Source organism: Podarcis muralis, chromosome 15, assembly GCF_964188315.1.
Source record: "Podarcis muralis chromosome 15, rPodMur119.hap1.1, whole genome shotgun sequence".
In the NCBI taxonomy this organism is placed as follows: domain Eukaryota; kingdom Metazoa; phylum Chordata; class Lepidosauria; order Squamata; family Lacertidae; genus Podarcis; species Podarcis muralis.
This window is the reverse complement of record NC_135669.1, coordinates 29203336-29224710: the sequence shown is the minus strand read 5'-3', so window position 1 is coordinate 29224710 and position 21375 is coordinate 29203336. Positions and strand designations below refer to the sequence as shown.

The 21375-nt window shown below is 46.6% G+C and overlaps 3 protein-coding genes across 3 annotated transcripts; 2 read left to right on the top strand and 1 right to left on the bottom strand.

The window, feature by feature from the left end:
* Positions 1-30: 30 nt before the first annotated feature.
* TXNDC17 (thioredoxin domain containing 17) lies at positions 31-2892 on the top strand. Its single transcript, XM_028707694.2, has 4 exons — positions 31-242; positions 1035-1116; positions 1968-2043; positions 2665-2892. Exons 1-4 carry the CDS (start codon positions 95-97, stop codon positions 2731-2733), a joined length of 375 nt encoding a protein of 124 aa, XP_028563527.2. The 5' UTR covers positions 31-94; the 3' UTR covers positions 2734-2892.
* Positions 2893-3574: 682 nt separating this feature from the next.
* Positions 3575-8095, bottom strand: MED31 (mediator complex subunit 31). The gene is made up of 4 exons (XM_028707693.2): positions 7980-8095; positions 7093-7170; positions 5538-5634; positions 3575-4184 (listed from the first exon to the last, which is right to left on the bottom strand). Exons 1-4 carry the CDS (start codon positions 7987-7989, stop codon positions 3980-3982), a joined length of 390 nt encoding a protein of 129 aa, XP_028563526.1. The 5' UTR covers positions 7990-8095; the 3' UTR covers positions 3575-3979.
* A 2301-nt stretch (positions 8096-10396) lies between these two features.
* On the top strand, positions 10397-20766 carry LOC144325649 (uncharacterized). Its single transcript, XM_077919453.1, has 3 exons — positions 10397-10733; positions 18101-18209; positions 19174-20766. Exons 1-3 carry the CDS (start codon positions 10560-10562, stop codon positions 19452-19454), a joined length of 564 nt encoding a protein of 187 aa, XP_077775579.1. The 5' UTR covers positions 10397-10559; the 3' UTR covers positions 19455-20766.
* The last annotated feature ends 609 nt before the right edge of the window (positions 20767-21375 follow it).

Here is a 21375-nt window from a genome sequence, read left to right as displayed (position 1 = left end):
GTGACCGCGCCCCTCGGTGGGCGGAGCCTTCCTGGTCTACTTTCGCCTTCCGGGTCTGCTTTCCCCTGCCGGACTCCGCGCGTGTCGGTCCGCCATGAGAGGCTACGAAGAGGTGGCGGTGAGCGGCTACGAGGAGTTCTCGGCCGCAGTCCAGGAGCGCCGCGACCGGCAGATCTTCGCTTACTTCAGCGGCACGAAGGACCCGCAGACCGGCACCAGCTGGTGCCCGGACTGCGTCACTGGTGCGGCATCCTCCTCCTCCTCCTGATATGTACACATTTGCATGTTTGCATGAGGGAGGGGCAGCCTCTGCTCCAAATCATGCCCCTCCCTCTCTGCGCTTCAGGCTTCCTCCTCCGCCCCATTCTGTAAAATGGGTGCAATAACGCCGGCCGACCTTACTAGGCTGTTGTGCAGATTCGTTTTATTTATTCACGTAAAAGTCATTTCTAAACTGTTTACTGGCTGGAGGGAGGGGAACCAGTCTAAAACTGCATGCTGCATGCAGAATTACACCACCTGAGGTGTGGGTTTTCCCTAGGGAAGCGATGAGGCAGGGGGCGCTGGAGGTGAAAATGGGTATCAGGCTTTGAAAAGCTGGTATCACTGGATCAAGTTCATCAGTATTGCTGAACTAATTCAACTAGTTTTAATTGGATATTTAACAAATGTGCATTTTTTTCTCATTTTGAATTATTTCGTGGGTCATGCCAACCAGTGTTCTGAATAATGTTTTGGGTAGCGGGCTCTGGTGATTAATTTATGGAACCAAGGGGGGCAATGGCCCCAAAATGTTTGGGAACCACTGCAGTAAAGCAGTGATTTGAGATAACACCCTTGATGCACATTAATGCACTCTAAAGTGTTATGGCTACCCAAAAAGCCCCCATGCTGTGAACCCAACAGGAATGATCCAGCCCCAATTGGGCTCCATGCAAGGGAGAGGAGGGGGTTGCTGGTAGCTTCAGGGTGTGTTAGGAGTGTCCGGCGTGATCAGATGGGTTGGTAAGCAGGCTGCTTTTGCTTTCTTTCAGCGGAGCCCATTGTGCGGGCAGAGCTCAAGCACCTGCCAGAAGGATCAGTGTTCATTTACTGTCAAGTAGGAGAAAGAGCTTAGTAAGTATAACGTGGAGCGAGTTGGGGAGCATGCAGAGCACGGATTTTGAGCAGGGAGCCAATCCAGTGCTGGGTTTTGTTCATGCAAAGGCCCTTTAAGTGAGCTCTGCCAGCTTTTAGGGATGCCTGTTGTAGAAAGCAGGACAGACAAACACCCATGTTGGCCCCCTCCCATGTTGCACCTATTCACACCAGAATGGACACTTAATTTATCCTGGTTCAAATACAGCCTTGCTTGTACAGGTTTGCTTAGAAGTCACTTCTTTCTCTAACGAGGTATAATTATTATGATCACTGTCATAATTATACTCCAAACAGCATCAAGCTGACTCACAATAAAAGAAATCTAGTCAAAATGAAAAATTACATAAGGAATTTGATCATCAAGAAGCAATAATCAAAAGCTACATGCACACCCCTCCCTACATGATCTCTATTAAAATCAACCAGATAGAAATGTCTTCCAAAACAGCAAACAAAAATTAACTTTCAAATGCCTGAGAAAGAAGTCTGATTGGCACTGAAAATATTTTATTCTGGTTTTCATTGAGGAGTGCATTTAATGAGGAGGTGGTTACAACTGAGAATGCCCAATCTCTCTCTTTGCCAGAAGGGGGCGCTTGGACTGCCTGGCCAAACCATAAGGTTTGGAGTCTGGAAATATCCCCTGGGCCACCTCTCCTTTTCTCAGGGCATTTAAACTTTAAGGTGAGACTCCTCCCCCCTCCCAGGTCACAAATAATTAATCCTCACAGATTAATCTTAATGAAATTTCCCCCCTCAAAACCTTCATGCCTTTTAACCTAATGCCTTTTAAAACTATTACCCATTTTTATTCCCCCCCCCCCCAGTTGGAAAGATCCCAACAATGAATTCAGAAAGAATCTTCACTTAACTGGAGTGCCTACGCTACTCAAATATGGGACTGTAAGTATTTTCAAATGTGAGGAATGATGGCTTGGAATCCACATTGACATGGTCGGAGGGCTCTGTGCTGATTATTCGAGTATTGCAAACAATTTTTCTTGTTTCTTAAAACTGTCTCTTTAGAGCTGTGCTCTTATGCTTCCTGAAAAACTGTGCAAATGTCTACAAATCCATGCAGTTTTTGTTTTTTAAAAAAAGATTCCGCTCCTGTTTATGTACTCAGTATGAAGACCCACTGTGTTCAGAGCACCAGATTCAGACTGACTCCCAAGTAAACATGAGTACAGACCATTAAGTTAGTCTCTTGTTACAGCTGAATTACCTCTCAGCACTTGTAGCTGGAGCCAATTTGACTTGGAAAATAAGATCCCTGCATGACTTAGCTTTGGACTCTGCTACACACTTGTTAACCAATGATTAAATGTTTCACATTTCCCTTTAGGTGCCAAGCTGCTCATTTAGAAAGATATAAAGCAACCTTGTAGTCAGTGTGGAATTCAAGCTGTGTAGCTTATTCAAAAGCCTGGCAGTGTGCCAAAGCAGGAAGGGATACTTACTTACAGGAGGACTTTAATCTCCTGCAGCTTTTCTTAACCATTTACAGTACAATGTTTGTTTCAGCCTCAGAAGTTGGTGGAACAGGAATGCTTTAAACCAGACCTCGTGAGGATGCTGTTCACAGAAGACTAAGTTGTTTCCGCTCTAATGAAAAGAGTTTGCTGCTACCAGCTGAGGACCTGACTAGAATTCCTTGAGAGGAGACCAATCATGTCTTAAAATACAGACAAATGAAGTTTGCAGCCTGCAAGCCAATTATGTTAAATAAAATTTTCTTTGATTGTGTGAGTACCATCCTATAATAGTGTATCATCAAACTGAAGCCGATATGTGATGTGTTAACAATGTGAAGGACACAGGGTTTTTATAAACAAGAAGACAGGTCCCTGCCCTCAAGGATCTTACAATCAAAGTCAGACAACAGGGGAGAAGTAAGGCTAGGAAAAATGGAGACAGCAACTACAATGAAACTTCAAGTGGGAAACAAAAATTTAAGTCAAAAGGTCTCAGACAAAGGTGGTTTTTGAAAGGGACGTGATTGAAATACACAAAATTGCTCCTCCTTGATTTCACAAGTAGCCAGTGTCCTCAAATCAACAAGGTGGACCAACAGCAAAGTCTGTTGCTTAGCTATTGCTATGGAATGGCACTGCCTTTAGAAGCATCACATGCCACTTTTGGCTGAAAACCTGCAGAAAGTTATAGCCCATCACATCCCCACTGAGCTTATTAAGTATGAAATGCAAGAGAGGATTTTGTATCAGGCAGCTGGAAGTGGTTCTCACTGACCAGTTACATCTTACACAGTTACACCTTGCACTCCAGCGATGAATTTAGCCAGTTAATGCAGATGGGGTTGCTTATGCTTTTTTAAAACAGATCACTTATAGATCTGAGAGCTCTTGTCAAAAGGAAGATGCAGCTCACAGGCTTTTATTTATCCATGGACTAATACAAACCCAGCACACACTGATGAGCTTTTAAGTCTCTTTATTTGCTGCTCTCAATAATGTGCTAAAAACTTACCACCAAAGGGATTTTATATATATACATGCGCGCGCACACACAGAAAGAAACAGACATACCAACCCAAATCACCCACCTTTCCACTGAGTGTCTTTTGGGAAATGCAGTGACAACTTTAAATCTGGAGGGGGTGAGAACTTCTTGCTACTTCATCCAACACGTAAAGAAGCTGTTTATGCAGCCTCTGGTAAAGCAAAGCCATAAGAGGATGCATAAGAGGTGTTGGGATCCCCCAGGGTGACTATTTTGTGCTGTGGCTGCTCAGCCAAGGCAGTCCCATGCTTGGATGATTCCAGAGTGGTGCCACCACTGCAACTGTCCCTCCTGCACTCACTGGGGATGCCAAATGGGCTCACTTCACAGAGGTGCTGTTCTGCTGCTGTTGTTGCTGCTGCTGCTCTGCCAGGGCCTGCTGGAGGCGCATGCGCTTGCGAGAGTAGTGCTGCCAGTGCAGGATCTGCTGCTCATCGATGAACTTGGCGCACTGGGCATTGACCAGCTCTTTGCGGAAGTGCTCATACTGCAGCAGCTCCAGCATGTGCAGGCACTGGGGATACCTTCGCGACAAAAGAAGGGCAATACATTAGCAGAGGCTTTTAAAACACATCTGGACTGCCAGACAAATACAGTATGATCATGTCTTATGTGCATTTAATATGCACAATTGCAATCATACACAGTTGAAGTCTGGTTGGTTGAAATCTTACAAGATAAATGCATAGTCGGCGCATAGATAGGTTCTTGCTTGGGAAGCAAGGACAGAGAGCTTATAAACACATCAAAAGTGCCCCGACCACCCTCCCAAACAGCTATACTTTCCATTTACATTTTTCAGCTACCCAAAGTTTGTCGGAATGTCCAAATATGCAAAGTCTGGTCTGGCACTTGCCTTCTAGAAACCGCTATTGGGAAGAGTGTCTAAACTGAACCCATTTAAGAGATTATGAGTGTAGACTTTTCACATGTTTATCTATGTTATATTCAGATACCATTTTAGACCAAGTTATATTAAAGGACGGGGGACGCGGGTGGCGCTGTGGGTAAAAGCCTCAGCGCCTAGGGCTTGCCGATCGAAAGGTCGGCGGTTCAAATCCCCGCGGCGGGGTGCGCTCCCGTTGTTCGGTCCCAGCGCCTGCCAACCTAGCAGTTCGAAAGCACCCCCGGGTGCAAGTAGATAAATAGGGACCGCTTACTAGCGGGAAGGTAAACGGCGTTTCCGTGTGCGGCTCTGGCTCGCCAGAGCAGCGATGTCACACTGGCCACGTGACCTGGAAGTGTCTCCGGACAGCGCTGGCCCTCGGCCTCTTGAGTGAGATGGGCGCACAACCCTAGAGTCTGTCAAGACTGGCCCGTACGGGCAGGGGTACCTTTACCTTTTACCTATATTAAAGGACACATAATGTAACTGGATTTTTTAGCCAATTATTTTTCCAAGCATCTTTTTTTATCTGCCTCATGATAAAATTAATGTAAATACAAGAGTCCTTTTCCTCACATGTCATGCAGACTGATCTGCCTTTAGCTCACTGACTTGGAGACTCTCTCAGGGCACTGGTATAAATTCCAGCTCAGTACACTGAGCAATTTTTTTCAACTCTGTCATGCATTAAAGGGGGTGGTGCACACATTTGTACTTTGAGCAAGTGATGGATAGACAGAAAACCCTTGAGTCTTGTGCGCCACTTGTAACAATCAAAAACCAGATCTATGAACTCAGGAAAAAATGACATAGTACAGGCCCCAGAAAGGTTGTGGCAGTTTGGGACAATGACTTGTCAGGCCTCTGACACACAATCCCTACCCTTCAAAACCACTGCAGAGTTCAGAGGGCTACTCATAGGGTTTTTTCAGATAGCCAAATAAGCCCCAAGCTTGTTTAACACAGCAAGATACACAATCGTAACTCTTACTTTAGGTATTTGGCATACTCTGGTTCTTTCCAGTAGAGCAGGTATTTAAGGTAGTTAACGAATGCTTTGTCCTTGAAGAATCCTCTCTGGGCAAGAACTAGAAGAAACACACAAATCAGTTTACTTAAAAGTGGATTTTCCCTGTTTATCCTCACAGCAATCTGCAGTTAGTCACCATTATTCCCATTCTACAGATGTGGGGAAAGAGGATGTACAACCAGAATAAACTTTAACTATACACAAAACACTCCTGCAAATGCGTAGCCTATATTTTAGCCATAAAGTCACACAAAGACTGAAGCTGTTACAGAAAACTGAGAACACCTTTGCTGGATCTGGTCAAGGATGCATCTAGTGCTTTCTAATTTCAACCATCTTAGCCATAACTGTTTTTACTTGGGTTTTCCTGTATGTTTTATATTCTCTAATCTGTTTAGTGGGTCTTTCCCAAATCATGCGAATAAATAAAACAAAAATCTTGTTGGCATCCGTCTGTCTTGAGAGACAAATGTAGTGAATCTCTGAGGGTAAGTCAAATTGCTGCATTAGCAGTACTGAAGTGACCTTCCATGGTGTGCAAACCTAGGCGGGGTGTATGGCAGTTCTCTGCTGCCCAGACGACAAGACCCCACTCTCAGCCTCACTGATGTGGTCCAAAGGAAAGCAGAATATGTTTGGCACCAGCTTGGCTGCAGAAGTTGCTGGAACTTTATGTATTTATTTTATAAACTTTATATACTGCTTTATTGTAAAAAATAATAATACCTCAAAGCAGTTTTTTTAAAAAAAAGAATCAAGGGGAAAAAGATTAAATCGAGAAAATTTCACTTGAAAACATACAAAAGTCAAAATACTGAAACTGATTAAACTTACAGGAACTCTCCCCCCCCCCCCCATTTATGCATGTTTAATGTGTATGTGACCGCTCACATGCGCATCATGCTGAACCCACAAATGCAGTGTGTGCATTATGTGGCATCTGCAATAGTGTCAATTCTGCCAATTGAAGGGGTCAACTGAGCACATGTGAGGTAAGGCAATCTTGTAGGTAAACCAGTCCCAAGTTGTTAGTTTGCCCCTTCCTTTCTCATTAATTTTAAAATATTCTGCGTTAGTGAACATTTGTTTAACGGGACAGGGACATGGAACCTGCGGTTGTGGGGGGAGGTGCTCCACATGTTCCTGGACTACAACTCCCATAATCCCTGTCCACTGGCATGTTGGCAAGGGCTGGTGGGAGGCAGAATCTAACAACTTCTGAAGGGCCCCCCATATGCCCTTTAGCACTAACCAAGGATTTGTTTTGAGTACAGTGGTACCTCTGGATGAGAACGGGATCCGATCCGGAGCCCCGTTCGCATCCTGAGTAGAACGTAACACGCGACTGCGGGTCGCGTTTCACCACGCATGCGCGTGACGTCATTTTGAGCGTCTGCGCGTACATGAGCGGCGAAACCCGGAAGTAATGCGTTCCGTTACTTCCAGGTCGCCGCAGAGCATAACCTGAAAACGCTCAACCTGAAGCATATTTAACCCAAGGTATGACTGTACTTACAGTTTAGGTAATTGGGGTTTGCCAGGCACTGCACAAACTCCAACTCCAGCTGGAAGCGAAGGCGATTTCCAGTATCATCTGATGCAGCAAACAGGAGAAGAAAGGCGAGTGGAATTAGACAAGTAATGAAAATGCACCACCTGATGTCGCTCAGTGTGGGACAGAGCTCGAAAAAGGTTTAGGATCCCCAAGTGCTATCCCTGCCCAGAAATTTGAAAAAGAGCCTGTTGCCAAATGCTTAGAACATCAGAAGAGCCTGCTGGATCAGGTCAATGGCCCATCTACTCCAACATCCCGTTCTCACAATGTCCAACCAGAAGCCTGTGAGAAATCCACAAGCAGGACCTGGGCACAAGAGCACTCGCCCCTCCTGCAGATTCTAACATCTGGTGGCAAGGGAGGTGTCTCCCAGAAGCCCCCAAGCAGAGCTCTCCCTAGCCCCTGCCATTCAGAGATAGGCTCCAACTCCACATGGAGGCTCCACTCCCAGCTCTCAAAGCGGGCAGAGGAGGATGGTTTCTGGGAACCAGGCCAAAGTGTGTGTGAGAGGGGGGGTTATGTCGAGGCTTTTGTGGCCAGCTGGGAGGTCCAAAAGGCCAGGGAGGGAGGGATGCGGGTAGGCCGTCCCCTCATGCAGCAATAACTAGCATTCAGAGGAGCTTCCAGACTTCCCCTCATGCCCAACAGTCTTTGAATGGCCGTGGCCGTCTCCCTGCCGTGGGCTACCCCACGCACATCGCAGCAGCGAGTTCCGCAAGTGAACAGCGCGACCTTTTTTTTGCATGGCTTGGGTTTAAATGCGCTGACTAGCCAACGGAGGCCTTTCCAGCCGAGGGGAGACCCCGCCCGGCCCAGGTTCCCTCCTCGCCCCCCGCTCAAACACTCACCACTCTCCATAACGACGACAGCTGCTTCCACGGCTTCACCACCAGAACAGCAATATGGCGGCGATAGCGGCGGCGGCAGCGGCAGCAGCTGCGCATGCGCAGCGTAGCTCGGCCGCGGTGCGTTTTGGGAAACTCTGGGGCGGCGGAGGCGGCATGTCGCTGTTGCCGTGGCAACGGGTATGCTCTGGGCCTGGCGAAGGTCCCAAAAGGGAGGGTCGAATTAGGGGCGGGGCAGGCTGTGGCTATGGCTGTTGCTTGTTCCATGGAATATGCATGTATTTGTTTATTTCATAAAATTAATGTGCTACTTTTATTTATTTATTTAAAAAACCAACTCAAAGCAGTTTACAAAAAAAGTAAGATTCTTAGTAAAAAACAATTACAACATAAAAAATATTAAAAACCAGCAATGAACCGAAAGCACGTCAGCATTCTCGCTACATCTGGACAGGCTTGCCTAAAGGAAAAATGTTTTTAGTAGGCGGAAAGAGTACAGTGAAGGCACCTGCCTGATTTCAATAGGCAGGGAGTTCCAAAGTGCAAAGGTGCTGCAACACTAAGAGAATTCCTTACAAATGCAGAGCAGGGCGTTATGCAGCACCTGTAACAGTGCCAGGAAAATGCCTCCCCAGCTCCATGAACAGTGGTGACACCAGGAAAAAATATGGGTAGGAGGCACAGAAGGGGTAAAATATGTTTCTAGTTGGCTGATCTGTGTCCCACATGCTAAGGCCTCTAAAAGAAAAATAACAGTAGTCCAGTAGGAGTCCAGATTGTTAAAATAACAGCCTTTTCATGCTAGTGATCATTGTAGTACCTTGTGGCAGGGAGTTCCAGGAGCCTATTATGGTGAGGATAACAGGGTGGCCAGATGCCTTCCAGCAATGAGGACAGCCCTCTCTTTGAAGGCCCAACCCAGTTCAAAAATAAAGAAGGGAGATCATACATCTGTGATTCAGTAGTCAGGCAGGCTTAACTCTCTGCTAAAGTCAGGGTTGTAGGGACGCGGGTGGCGCTGTGGGTTAAAGCCTCAGCGCCTAGGACTTGCCGATCGAAAGGTCGGCGGTTCGAATCCCCGCGGCGGGGTGCGCTCCCGTCGCTCGGTCCCAGCGCCTGCCAACCTAGCAGTTCGAAAGCACCCCCGGTGCAAGTAGATAAATAGGGACCGCTTACTAGCGGGAAGGTAAACGGCGTTCCGTGTGCTGCGCTGGCTCGCCAGATGCAGCTTGTCACACTGGCCACGTGACCCGGAAGTGTCTGCGGACAGCGCTGGCCCCCGGCCTCTTGAGTGAGATGGGCGCACAACCCTAGAGTCTGTCAAGACTGGCCCGTACGGGCAGGGGTACCTTTACCTTTTTACCTTTAAAGTCAGGGTTAGGTCCAATGCCACAAGCCTGCTCCACACAGCTGCCAGTAACTGAAATGCTTCTATTTGCAAGGCTCTGTAGAGCTCTCAAGCAGGGATCCTAATTCCGGGTCATAAGAACAGCCTGCTGAATCAGACCAATAGCCCATCTAGTCCAGCATTAAGTTCTCACAGGGGCCAAGCAGATGCCACAATGCAAACAAATCAGGATGAGTGCTCCATAAACAGGTGGTCCCCATTGCAATGCTGTTCACACTGCATCCCTGTAGGAAGAGTTTTTTGTCAGGAGTTTTGGAAGTCCAGCTTCAAATCACCACTCAGTCATGAAGCTCCCTGGGTGACATTCGGTCACACACTCTCTCAGCCTTGCCATCCTCACAAGGTTGTTGTGAGGATAAAATGGGGAAGAGGACCATGTGGATTATCCTGAGCTGCTTGGAGGAAGGGTGGGTTAATGAACGGATGATAGCAAAGTGGACATCCAATGAAGCTGGGCTTTGGAAGATTCAGGACAGGTAAAAGAAAGTAATTCTGCTGAGGAATGTTGGAGAGTATGTCGTGCAGCTCAAAGTTAAACTGTGGAACTCACTCCCACAGGAGGCAGTGATGGCCATCAACCTAGATGACTTCAAAATAGGATTAAACAAATTCATGGATAAAGGCTGTCAGTAGCTATGCTCTGCCTCCACACTTGGAGAAGTTCTTGTGCTCAGATCTCACTTTCCTTTGCAGAGGTTTTATTTATTCTACCTCATGATTTGGATCCTGCTTTCCCCGCCTCGTGGCTCCCATCTCTGGTTTTGAAGTGTTCAAAGGGCACAGGGATTTTGATACCGGAAAGCAAAGTTAAAGTTTTATCATTGGTGCCTCCTCCCTTTGCATTTAATGTTTCACCTCACCTAAGTTTCAGGCTGTGTCTGCCAAGGGGGAGGGGGAAGGTCCAAATTTGAGGGCACAGCAGTAGGGAACAAGGTTCAGACACACCAAACTATCATATTTTACTGGCATATTTGCTAAAAATATCAGACTTGTTTGGGCCACCTTTTGAATTCCCCCGCAAAATGCCCTCAATGTTGTGAAAAGCTTGTGTTGCTCTATTTGCCAAGGCTGGTCCCATAAATTCCACGTGATCTCTTAACTATTCTGGAGCCACCCAGTCAAAAGTCTCCTGCTGGCACCCGCTTTCCACGTTTCCTTCAGAGCTCTAGGTCCTGATGATGGCAGACCAGCTATTAAAGGAAATTGAGGCTGCAGGCATCACAGACCTATCAGAAAAGAGGTCCTGGGTGATAAAATGGGTAAAAGGGCTGTTCCCAGGTGTGGAGGTGGTCACCACAGAAACCCTTCAGCAGTGGATGAAGGAAAAACCAGAGGAGCTGATCATTCTTGTAAGTAGCAACTTCTTGCTGGCAGGAATAGTTAAACTGCAGAACCTAAATGGCTTTAAAAAGATGATTAGGCAAATTCATGGAGAAGAGGGCTATTGATGGCTACTAGCCAAGGTGCCCATGTTCTGCCTCCACAGTTGGAGGCAGAGTGGTCAGTTGCCAGGAACAGGTAGTCAGCTAAAATGAATTGAAGGCTTCAGGGCCAACTGTATCCATAAAGGGACTGATGTACAGTGGTACCTCTGGTTACGTACTTAATTCGTTCCTGAAACTGTTCTTAACCTGAAGCACCACTTTAGCTAATGGGGCCTCCTGCTGCCGCCGCGCCACCGCCGCACGATTTCTGTTCTCATCCTGAAACAAAGTTCTTAACCCGAGGTAATATTGCTGGGTTAGTAGAGTCTGTAACCTGAAGCGTATGTAAGCTGAAGCGTATGTAACCCGAGGTACCACTGTACTCTCAGAATCTCTGATGATTAAGAGAAGGTTAGAGAGATCAAAATTTCGTATGTTTTTGCAAAGGGAGAATTTGGGAAATATGACCTGTCTAGCTTAGACTAGGAAAGATATGAAAGGGGTCAGCTTGGAAGCATCTAGATAAAATTGCAGTGATGAGTAGAAGGTATGGTTCTGACAAGGATAAATCTTTACAAATATTGCCTTTTGATTTCCTGTCCTAGTGGACTGTTGTTGGGGGGGTGTTGCTGTGGGTACAATTTATCTTATATTCAGTAAAGCACTGGATATTTTGCTTAAATGTGGGTTACGTGATAGCACCACCAGGTGGATTCACAGCTGATTGGGAATCACCCCTCAACCAAAAAAAGTGTATTTCTCATCAATGGTTCCTCATCTAATGAGAGGGAGGTTTCTACAAAATCTGGGCCACAAATTTAGAAATGGATGCAGCCCAGTCCTGTGCCTGTTTAACCAGGAGGACGGCTAACTGAGTCCCAAAGCAGGCCTGGGATTGCAGGAGCAGCAGCACCCAGCTTCTTCCCAAAGGAATGCTTTTCAAGGCACAAGAGTGTTTGAAGTGGGATGGGGACAGGCTTGGGGATCCCTGTGGCACTGGCCACCCCCAATATGTTGATGCCAGGCCTCCCAGAGCACATACCCTCCAACATTTCTCTCATGAAAATAGGGATGTCCCATTCCACAATGATAATTTTACTATTTATACCCCACACTTCTTACTGGGTTGCCCCAGCCACTCTGGGCAGCTTCCAATATATATAACAGCATAAAAAAACATTAAACATTATATAAGATTGCCTTCAGACAGCTCCGGGGTCGGATAGCGCCATACCCTTCAACAGTTCTCCAGTGAAAATAGGGATATCCTAAGGAAAAGTGGGACATTCCAGGATCAAATCTGGAATCAGGGACCTCCCTGGAAAATAGGGACACTTGGACGGTCTGAGAGCATTCCCAGCAACCCTTTTCTTCTTTGGCTCACTTCAGATATACAAATGCTTCAGATCCCAGAGCCTCCGGACCCCATTAAAGGGTTTCATTTTCATCCCAGTCACGTTTCCTGTTGTGGGCCTTCATTCATGAGCCTGGGAGATATTGCCAGGCTCTCCTCCTCCTCTGTGGGTCTGTTTGAATGAGGCTTGGTTGCAAGACCCTCTGCTCCACAAAGGGGTCAGGACACCCATGGCTGCTTCTCACTGCATTTCAAGGTGAGAAAGTGCCACAGAAAGGGTCTCTATTGATAGCCAAAATCTGAGTTGCCTACTGACCCAGATTCTCCCCCCTACATCAGGAGGCTAAAACAACCTCTGTGGTGTAACCCACAGAGTCAAACAAGCAGGATTTCACTGGACATTCCTTGGGTATGTTATTTTTAAAAACTGCCATTTATACAACAGCCTCAACGTGTCCTTTTTAGAAACGGTTTTGCTATTTTTGCACGAGGAGATATCATGTAACTCTTTTAAGCGGCATCCTATAATCTTCCCCATTCCAAGAAAGCGTTTAAGAAATGAGTTTTAGAAAGGCTCCTCCTGCTGACTTATTCTTAGCTTTTGTTAACATGGCGGGAGAGGGTATCTCTTTACACAAAGTGGTTTTAGCAGTTGAGAAACTATCATCTTCACAAAGCAAAGAATGCCATCCCTCCCCAGTAAACACAGCCTCTTCCTCCGGCTAAAAGGAGGTGGGGGCAGCCCACCAGACAAATCCACAAGCTCACTTTCCCACGTGGGACTTCAGGGGACAGCGCCCGGCAGGATGCTTTGGCCCTTCGCTGGGCCAAAATAAACGGCAGCCTTTTCTATTCCAGGCCACCCAAGCCAGGCCAATTTTTGCTTTCTTAAAGGATGAAATATGCAGGACAAAGATGGACCCCAAAGTTGCATCTGTTCTCTAAAACTAGCTTAGCTGAACATGGAAGAGAATAATAGAATCATATAATTGTAGAGTTGGAAGGATCATCTGGCCCAACCCTTTGCAATGCGGGAATAAACAGTTGTCCCACAAAGGGATCAAACCTGCAACCATGGCAATATCAGCACCATACTCTAACGAACTGAGCTGTTCAGTATCTGACCGTTATTAATTTGAATGAGGCAGCTAATATAGGGTGTCGTCTTGAAAGGGCAGCTACCCTGTTACTTTTTAATTTATAATTATTGTGTTTTTACTCCCAGGTCAAGGTGATTGTGGAACTTTCTGGTCAAAATGATGTAGCCAACTTTGGGTACAATTCTCCTTGATAGGTGTGAGTGTGACATTGGCTGCTAAGAACATTAGAAGAGATTTGTATCTGGTTCAGGCCAAAAGCGGGCTCACCTAGTCCAGCATCCTGTTCTCACAGTGGCCAACCAGATGCCCTAAAGCAGTGTTCCCCAACCTTGGGCCTCCAGCTGTTTTTGGACTACAATTCCCATCATCCTTGACCACTGGTCTTGCTAGCGAGGGATGATGGGAGTTGTAGTCCAAAAACAGCTGGAGACCCAAGGTTGGGGAACACTGCCCTAAAGGAAAGCCCACAAGCAAGCAGAACCTGAGTTCAACAGCAGCAGTCCTGCCCCTGAGCCCCTCTTGTGATTCCCAGCAACTGTGTGCTTTTCCACTTCAGGCAAGAAAACCATTTGGGGCTAGGCCTGGACTTTAGGTCAGAGGGTCTGGCTGCTGCACCAGAAATGGGGGAAGCCCTGGCAATCTCCTGTAACATTTTACGGTTGACCCCGTTATTCCACCTGGCTCCATTTTGCTGCTGCTGTGTACTGTGTTCATTTACTTTGAAGGGGAGGAATTCAGGAGCATTCTGGGAAATTAACCTGGCTCTGTCATCCTGTTGACTGAACTGAATCTGCTTGCCCAAAGCTTATCTGGAGGAATGAAATGATGTTTGGTTGCAGTGTTGACATGTCTCCCTAGTAAACATTTTGCACAAACGCCCCCCCCCCCCTTTCCCAGCACATTTCCCATCACTTCCCAAACTGCAAACAGCCAGGGGGTTTGTCTTTTTAAAGTGGATTTGTTGCACCATGGCAACAGATTGCCTGAATTTCCGGTAGGTGCTCAGATCCCTCCCACAAAATCCTGGCAGTCTTGGGGGTGCCCAAAGTGGCAGGGAAATGCCATAAAAAGCTTGGAATGAATTGGTGATTAACAAGAAAGGCATATAAAGAGCCCACAATGGAATCAGGATGAATGCAGGACAGATGCGCATTGTCACATGTAACCTCCCCACAAGCAAATTGGAATGAAGGCCAAGAACATTCCCTACAAAAATGTGAAAAGAAGACAAGAATAATGAAGCAGCATTTTTTGCCTTATGAGGGGTCCCAGGCTGAGGGGAGGCAGGAGGCAAGGGAAGTGCTCCTGGGTGAGTCCAACAGTCTCTCCCCTGACGTGTCCATGTTTGTAAGACACCCCTCTAGTTTAGGGTGGGATAAGTAATAAATAGAGAACAGGGGATGTTCTGATTTTTCCCATGATAGACTACTTGTGTGGTTTGTTTTTTTTTAATATCAAATATCAAATTCATTTGTTTTTGGTGCTGATGCTTTGCTGGAGCCCTAAGTATGTGGTTAGCCTGCCTGTTGGGGGTCCAACACTGGGGTTATGCATTTTTTAAAAAGAGAGATGAAAACGCCGATCTTTGCAACCCACCACATTCTCACAATCAACCCACCATGGTGTCCTAGCATTCCAAAGAGCTTGATGGAGCCCAAAAATGTCCTTTTGACCTATGTGGTCCCTGGGGCTGACTTACTGCTGCCTTGCCTTCTACCTTAGGACTGGGCTTGGCCCCAGAGAGCGGCACCCGTTGTGTGCCAGAACGGAGATCAGCGTTGGGGAGCCCAGAAAGGAGGCCAAGGAGGCCCCCTTCTCCGTTTGACTCAGGCCAGGTACAGTTCCAGGGCTCAGGTTGCCAGAGAGGCCAGCGCCTCTCTTTAGAATCAGCCTAGCAGCCAACCAGTCTCCCAGCTGGGCCCAGCCAACAGAAGCGTCTCTTTGCTCTCCTTCGGGTCATACTGACACAACCGCACCACAGATATTTTAAGCCTCCGCTGCTTGAAATAAACGCTGCTCGATTTGCAAGTTGGTTTTGTACAGCAGGCTCTTTTCCAACCCCTGGCAACACAAGTGTGTGCGGTTGTGTCAGTCTGGTCCCTATGGACGTTGTTAGTGCCAGTCTCCAAAACAAATACCCTGAGGGTGCTTTCAGGCACGAGACAGGGCTGACTTTGTGGCTCATTTTGCAAATTTGTGCCTGGTAGGCATGAATAGCCCTCTTCTCCATGAATTTGTCTAATTCTCCTTTAGAGCCATCCAGGTTGGTGGCCATCACCGCCTCCTGAGGGAGGGAGTTCCACAGGTTAACAATGCACTGCCCTGAATCTCGCAACACTCCACTTCATAAGATGTCCTCAAGTTATAGTGTTATTAGAGAGGAAAGACGACTTTTCTCTATCCACTTTCACCATGCCATGCATCATTTTATATACTTCTATCATGTCGCCACTTACTTGCTTTTCTAGGCAAAAACATCCCAAACACTGCTACCTTTCCTCATAGGAGAGTCGCTCTATCCCCTTATACATTTGGGTTTCCCTCTATTGAACCTGTTCCACAGCTGTTCCACTCTCCCTGCATTCATGCTGTCAATAAACTATATCCATCACACCCCAATATCTCTTTCTGGATTAGTCAAATCTAGATTAATCGTTCTTCTTTTTTTACTCAGTTTACATCTCTTTGCAGCAGCTTTCCTGACTCTTCACTCATTTGCCCAGCTTGGACAGCTGCTCCCTTGGGAGCTCTCCAGAGGGCCCCTTCTTCAGATTTCATCATCGTGAACCGTATGGGGATGATCCACAAACTTTGGGCACATCCCTTCAGCTCACAGAGACTCGGATAATTGTAGAGTTGGGAGGGACCCCCCCAAGAGTCATCTAGTCCAGCCCTGCGTGCAGGAGTCACAGTTAAAGAATGCCCGACGCATGGCCATCCAACCTCTCTCTTAAAACCTCCAATGAATAAGTGTCCAACTTCTTCCAAGGGAGTCCATTCCTCTGTAGAACAGCTCTCACTTTCAACTCTGGTCACAACAGTCCGGTTTACTGCTTAGTCCACTCTGCTGTGAATGCTGTATTATCTATTTCCCTTTACCCTCCTTCCAATAACAGAACCTGCTTCCAAACTTTAAGGGGACCTCTGCTCTTGTTCATTTGCAAAGAAGCATTTTTCAGGACCTGTTGAGGAGTCACTGTGTCAATATTTTGTAAGCACAAATATATTGCTTGGGATTCATTCATTCATTTTACTTCATTTCTACCCCTCCTTTTCTCCTCAAGCAGCACTGGGTGGTGCGTACCTGGTTCTGTCCCTTCTCATTTAATCTGCACAACAACCATGTGAGGTTGGTTAGGCTGAGAGAGTGACAGGTCAGCTAGCAAGCATCATGGCTGAGTGGGGATCGAACGCCGGTCTCCCTGGCCTAGTCCGATACCGCACTGGATCTCTATTGGTTTTATTGCGTGGGGAGTGTAAGCATCATCCATCCGCCCACCCCCCAATCTGTCTGAGAATAAATCGGTAGGCTTCTGGTGTGAGAGAATGCATGCAGCACATTAAAATGAAAAAGGAATTGCTTTCACTTGCTTGCCAGAACAGTAGAATGTGTCTGTCGTATGGAAGTGGGAGAACCCTTTTGAAAAGAGTAACCCTATCAAACAAAGTGGGGCTTACTTCTGAGGAGGCTTACCAAGGAATGGGAATTCTAACCTCAGGTAACCCTGGTGCAAATGGAAGCAAGGCGGTCTTTATTCCAGATTATCGCTAACTCAAAATACTTTTGCTCCTGGTTCTGCCCTGCTAGAATGCAGCCTTTTGCTTTGGCCCCTTCCGGGTCCAAGAATTACTTAACACAGAATTCACCCAGAAACCTTCAGAGATTCTCTCCTGCAAAGGTCAGGCAAAATTTGCAGAGAGTTTCACTTGCAAACAGGCCATGGAAAGAGGGTGTGCATAGAAGATGCTTATTTATAACCAGCCGAGGACACAAGCTGCAATTTCTTGACTCTTTCTCTGTCATTAGGCAGCAGGAGCAGCAGTAAGATCATAGGGATTCCTGCGTGGAACAGCAGAGCCTTGATTAGAGGTTTGGCTGATTTGGCCACCAGTTGTACTGAGGGTTGGGAGTAGGGAAGGGAGCAGCAGGTGATGCTGCGGAGCTCACAAAAGCTCCATTGTATGAATGCCTCTGAATCGTAGACTTGTAGAGTCGGAAGGGACTCCCAAGGGGCATCTAGTCCAACCCCTTGCAATGCTGTAATCACAGCTCAAAAATCCCTGACAGATGGCCATCCAACCTCTGCTTAAAACCCTACCAAGACGGAGACTCCACCACCTTCCAAGGTCATCTGTTCCACTGTTGAATGGCTCTTACCAGTGCTTTTTTTCTGGGGGGACACAGGGGTATGCATACCCCATAACATTTCATGAATCTAAGTTTGGCCCCATTGAGGGGCAGTATTTCAATATGAGTAGGAAAATGAGAGTACCCCTAAACATTTTTTTAAAAGAAAAAAAGCACCGGCACTTACTATCACAAAGTTCTTTCTAATGTTGAATCGGAATCTCCTTTCCTGTCATTTGAATCCACTGGTTTGGGTCCCCTGCCTCCGGAGCAGCAGAAAACAAGCTTGCTCCATCTTCCATGCGACAGCTCTTTGGGAATTTGAAGATGGCTGTCAAATCAGCATTCAGTCTTCTCCAGGCTAAACACACCCAACTCCCTCAACTATCCCTCATAAGGCTTGGGCAGCTCCAGCGGGCAGGACTAGGAAGCCAATTTCCACCAATCATTAAACACCAAACATTTTGCTCTCTTCTTCTTGTTGCCTCAGGACACTCGGACTTCAGCTGAGTTTGACATCAGCCACTTGCCGGGTGCCATTTTGGTTCCTCCCGAAGAAGATTCCTTGCTGGAGTTTTTCAAGACACGGCTTGCGCCAGGTATAGCCAACTCCTCATGTGGTGAGATCCTCACAGTCTTGCCAGCAGGACTCTGGCAGGGGGTGTGTGGTGGGACCATTTCATCCACCAGGCAGGAGAACCTGGTTAACTTCTCCACACAAATCATGAAGGCACTAATGCTTCTAAATAAATTATGTAAGATATAATAATAATAATATTTTTTTTATTTATACCCCAACCTCCCTGGCCAGAACCAGGATCAGGGCAGCTAACACCAATAAAATTACAATAAAACATAATAGGAAAGGAAAGGAAAAAAACACTATATAGGATAAATAGTGTATGATATACTTCTTTTCTTCTGTTCTCTCTAAGGTTTTTTTTTTACTTTATTATGTTCAATTGAAATACTTTCAATAAAAAATAATAATAAAGAAATTAAAAATGTATTATGTTTCGGAACAGCAATTTTCAAGATGACAATCCACGATGCTTCCTTCCAGCCTTCTTGTTTATACACATATTTTGTTATTTATAACTGTCCTGATGTTTTGCAATTCTCTTTTCGTAACAAGACAAAACCAGCCCTTTCTCTCTATGGACGCAGAATGAATGGGTCTGTGGTCTGCAAGGCCTAAGGCTTTATGGCAGAAAGCCATTTATCCCTTAAATACATATAAAAAGGGAGAGTCAGCCTGAAGGTGGGCGAAAAGGTGAAAAGTTTAAAGTGTGATGGAAATACAAATGGAATCTTTGAAGGCTTTTAACCAGCAGTGCTGTTTCCCTGTGTTTTTCCTACAAAGCTAGTTTCTTGTGACGTCTAATTGACCAGGTTGTAATAACTCGGTCATCCTGATAAGAGCTGTTAAGTTCTGCTTGTGAGCAGCACACCCATCAATCAGCTCAGAAGGGAGTCAGGATGATGTGAGTTTTCTCCAGTCCAATTATGAAGACTTTTACTCTAATCACTTTTCTCTCTCACACACATCTCTGTCTCTTCCAGGGCGGGAGGAGGAGGGTCCCAGCAAGCCCATCATTTGCTACTGCACAGTGGGTTATCGGTCGTCCATGGCAGCTCAGCTCCTGGGCAGCTACTTCTCCAGGGAGACTGGGAAGACCTTCATGGCGTCGCCCAAGATCTACAACGTCTGTGGCGGCCTGGTGGTTTGGGCCGTTGAACGGAGGCAGATGGTAGACAGGCAGGAGAGGCCCACCTCGGTGGTACACCCCTACAGCCCCAGCTGGGCCAAGCTCCTGGAGCCTGAATTCAGGGCAGAGATCTGAGGAGCAGCTTGAGCTGAGGCGGGGGGCTTCTTGGCAAATTATTCCAAATCAGCAGCAGCAGGTGACTGTCAGAACACACAAGCACCCACCCCATCCTGAAAGTAGCATTTCAAGGACTCTCAGGCGTTGCAAAAGAGACTTGCCAGACAGTTCAAGTCTTGCAGTGTTTGCAGCGGAACATTTTGGGAAACGAAGAGGGGGCAAGCCAGTGTGGTGTAGTGGTTAAGAGCGGTAGACTCGTAATCTGGTGAACCGGGTTCGCTTCCCCGCTCCTCCACCTGCAGCTGCTGGGTGACCTTGGGCTAGTCACACTTCTCTGAAGTCTCTCAGCCTCACTCACCTCACAGAGTGTTTGTTGTGAGGGAGGAAGGGAAAGGAGAATGTTAGCCGCTTTGAGACTCCTTCGGGTAGTGATAAAGCAGAATATCAAATCCAAGCTCTTCTTCTTTTGGCTCCAGAGAGGCAGCTTCAGCCAAGCTGCTTGCGGCATTTCAGCTTCATTCCGTTTTCACGATTCTATCCCACCTTTCCACTGAGCAACTCAAGGGGGCCTATGTGGGTCTACTTTCCACTTTTCCCTCACAACAACCCCTTGTGGTAGGTGAGGCTGAGAGTGAGTGACTAGCCTAAGGTCACCAACTGAGCTTCATGGCTGAGTGAGAGGATTTGAACCCTGGTCTCAACCAGGTCCTAGTCCAATGCTCTAACCAGTACACCACACTGACTCTTTTTAACAGGTTTCATTGGCTGCACACTGTTCTTGATGCCATTTCTGAAACTCCTAGAGGAGTGGGGGGGAGTCTGTCTCTATATATAAAACGCTCCACTTCTCCAAAAGCACTTATCTGGTGAGCATCACAGGATCTCTCCTCAAAGACCCGACTTTCCCCCTTCTTTTATATAATGAGAGGGTTTTCAACCAGGATGAAGATGAAAGAAACAGGAGTGTTTTGCAGAGCTTTGATTATGCAACATAGCCGATTTATTCTGGCAAAGGGGATTTCCCTCCTTTGCAGCTGAAAAATGACCCAAGAGCTACTTCCTTGGGGGTGAATGACCAGAAGGGGAGCCCAAAGGAGGCCTTTCCATGGAAGCTCCTTCCTCCCCCAATGTAAGCAATACTTATAGCGCTATTTCTCATGTCCACACCCCCCCCCATGGGTCATGGGAGGGCGAATGAGGCTGACCTGACATCCCCTAATAACTCCATTGATTAGGGACCGCCCATTCTGTCTGGTTTTTGTAAACTGCTTTGAGGTTTTGTGCAATCAGGCACTGTATAAAGTCTATGAAATAAAGCAATGAAATAAAACGATGGCTTAGATTCCTCAATTACAGAACTCCCTTGGGAAATGAGGGCTGCAAGTTTCTATCACACGGGTGCTAAATGGGCAGCTTACTTCTTTGTTATGTTTTGGGAGTTACAATGAGACCTGATTATCCTTAGTGAGGTAGAAAACAGGGGCTTTCTGCTATTCTGCTGAAATTTAGTGTTTCAGTAGAAAGTATTGGTGAGCCGATACAGAGAGATGGTGTTTATCTCATTCCGCTTATACATTCCCTACCTTGGAGGCTCGTATTGTAGGATGCTCTGGGCATGGAATCAGTCAGTAGTTGGGTGTTATGTTGTGCTTGGGAACAGGGGAGGAGAGGGGAAACGGAGCAGGCAAAATACACCAAGTGACTTGAATCGTGAATCTTTCTTTAAAAAGGACATAAGATATGTAAATAGAGAATACCTAACAATTCCTCTTGAGCATTTTGCTCCTGGAATGTCAATAGATTGGGTAAGCCAAGGAAGTGACGGTGAGTCTGGAATGCTGAAAAACAAAAATCCTGCAGGAATAATGCTGCAGGAAACTCACTTTTAAAAAGAGGCTTGAGCTATTAACACATAAATATTTCTTGAGGCATGTGGTAT